The 2,727-nt window shown below is 38.9% G+C and overlaps 1 protein-coding gene across 1 annotated transcript in view; it reads left to right on the forward strand.

Moving 5' to 3' along the window:
* LOC144967329 (uncharacterized) overlaps positions 1 to 2,211 on the forward strand; it is an 11,764-nt gene extending 9,553 nt beyond the window's left edge. The window contains exon 4 of the mRNA XM_078904418.1: positions 1,152 to 2,211. Within this exon, the coding sequence (XP_078760544.1) occupies positions 1,152 to 1,821 (670 nt within the window). The 3' untranslated portion in view covers positions 1,822 to 2,211. The remainder of the gene's footprint in view (positions 1 to 1,151) is intronic.
* The last annotated feature ends 516 nt before the right edge of the window (positions 2,212 to 2,727 follow it).

Genomic DNA, 2,727 nt, shown 5'->3' on the forward strand with positions numbered 1-2,727 from the left:
TCAGATGGGAACAAAACAGACAATTGATGTTTCGGGTACAAACCATTCTTCAGCAAAACAATAAACAAATAAACATTTTAAAAAATGACACACTCCAACCATCGTTGAGTACAAACGATACAATTAATACTCCATTTAATTCTATTTGGGTTTTTTAAACGTATATTTGCTTCTTGTTGTGCTGACGAAGGGTAGGTACCCGAAACGTCCATTGTCTGTATTGTTCCCATCCGAAGCCTCTCTCTCCATTATCACTCTTTCATTGACCAATATTGTATTATTCGATACCTCAGAGAGAGAGAGAGAGAGAGAGAGAGAGAGAGAGAGAGAGAGAGGGAGAGAGAGAGAGAGAGAACCCTCCCAATGTCGGCTTCTCTTCGGTCCGAAAATCTAATTAACTCTCTCCTTACCGATCATTTTCCTGATTTTTTTTTCCAGAAATGCTATTACCAAACAACACGGAACGTGACTTTTTACACTCAAACTCATGAGAAATACGTACATACTAGATATGCACATGTTTGTGTATCTAGCATAACAAGCTTTATAAAACAACGATTTTTCATACAATTTTGTGATGTGCAAAACAAATCTGATTAAGAAAATGTTTATATTGTATCGTAACAAATTAATGTGACGATTTTCCTGTAGTTGGTAAGGAGAGAGTTAAGGTCAATTCCTCTGTATTAGCACAGAAGCCAGCAAGCTCTCTCTATTTTTCTAGTGCTGCTATGTGGTCTAGTGGTATGACACTCGCTTTCGGATCGGAAGGTCCTGGGTTCGAGCCCCGCGCTCGGCGCACAGTTGAGTCCTTGGAAAAGGCTCTTTACTCACATTCTCTCACCGTACTCACGTGTAAAATGAGTACCTGGCCGTTAACAGCGTTGTCTTTGTCCGAAAAATTGTAATATCGCCTTACAGGCGTCCTACATGTTAAATGTTGCTGTTAACCAGGGACCCCTTGTAAAGCGCTTTGAGCACATTTAGTGGATATTGCGGTATATAAAGCTCAATTTTTTAATTTTTTAATGTTATTTTGCCGGTTAGAAGTTGTAGACACCTGTAACTGTCACGCATTGTCTTTTTATACATCCAATTGTTTTTTTTTTCATCATGTTCATTTATTTTCTTTTTTTTTTTTTAATAACCAGGAAAATGTACCAAGGAATGTTGGAGTCGAGAATGCCATTTGTCATGTTCGTCTTCCCAAGATGGTTCCAGGAAAAATATCCCGATATTATGACAACGTTTTCAAGAAACCAATACCGTCTGTCCACCTTCTTCGACATTCACGCTACTCTTCGAGATTTATTGCACTTCTCACCACAATCCAAGATAGAAAAGGAAATTACAACGCCGAAAAGAGGCATTAGCTTACTTCGGGAAATCCCGATTACTAGAAATTGTAAGGATGCGGGGATTCCCCGTAAGTATTGTTTGTGTTCCCGTGTTCAGACTGCTAAATCGTCCCAAACGATAACTACAGTTTTAGTGTACACTTTATACCAGTATATTATATCCACGACAACAAAATATAGAAGAATTTGCAAACAGTTGGAATTGAAAAAAGTGGTTTCTATTCTACCGGTGGAGATGGAGAATGAAGAGGAGACGCGATCTTATTACCAAGTGACGATAGAAACTTTCCCCGGTGATGCGGCGTTTGAGGCTACCTTGTCCTACGACACGAACAGTTATAAGAGTGAGGTAGAGGGGGATATTGTGAGATTGAATATGTACAGAGGACAAGATTGGTGCATGAATAAACCTATGCTGAAGCCGTTTTGTTATTGTAGAAAAGATTCAGTTACAAAAAAGTGACATTTCCCAATAAAATTTTACATTTACGCTGATAAGAAAAAAAAAGTTGTCCTGAAGAGCCATTAGGCCCATGGAGCCGGAGTTTATCCCGGTTTCTATAGCGTGAAAGGACAATAGCAATTGCTTGTTTGGATAGGACGCTAGTCTATCGCAAAGTACTTTCCGACAGATCTAACAGACCCAGCTACCCATTCACTTCTGGGTAGACAGGGGGATCAGAAAAAAATCAAATTTCGACTGATCCGGGATCGATCTCGGTCCCATTGAGAGTGTGAATCGCGTGCTCTACCAACTGAGATGTCGGATAAAAGATCGTATTAAAATTTTTTGCCTGAAAACTCCTTCTCCAAATATTGATCGATTAAAAAAAAAAAAAAAACTAAAATAAAATTCCCTTTATTCATCCCATGCAGATGATGTCGATTTTATTGGATCAACACCAGCAAATATAGACATCATACAAAATACCCTCATGAAATATAACCTCCAAGTCAATGCCAATAAAACCGAATTTACAACAAAATCGAGGAACAAAGAGGAATGGAAAAGAACAAAGAAAGTCGGCTCACTAATTGGAGACACCGAGGATGTACAAAGAAGAAAACAGCTATCAAACGCCGCACTCAGCAAACTCACCAATGTATGGATTAGAGGTGACAAAATAAAGAGAAAAACCAAACTGAAACTGTACTGTGCTCTTGTAAAACCGGTACTTCTGTATAACTGCGGCACTTGGGCGTTGACAAAATCCGAAGAAGAACATCTGGATGCCTTCCATCGCACACAGCTAAGAAGGGTACTGGACATCAAATACCCAAAAAAGATCTCAAATGAATCACTCAATAAGATCACAAAAGAAAGACCAATCTCCTTGACATTTTACAACAACGATGGCAACTTTTCGGT

Source organism: Berghia stephanieae, chromosome 3 (assembly GCF_034508935.2).
Source record: "Berghia stephanieae isolate SIO BIC M18660-M18661 chromosome 3, UCSD_Bste_1.3, whole genome shotgun sequence".
NCBI classification, from domain to species: domain Eukaryota; kingdom Metazoa; phylum Mollusca; class Gastropoda; order Nudibranchia; family Aeolidiidae; genus Berghia; species Berghia stephanieae.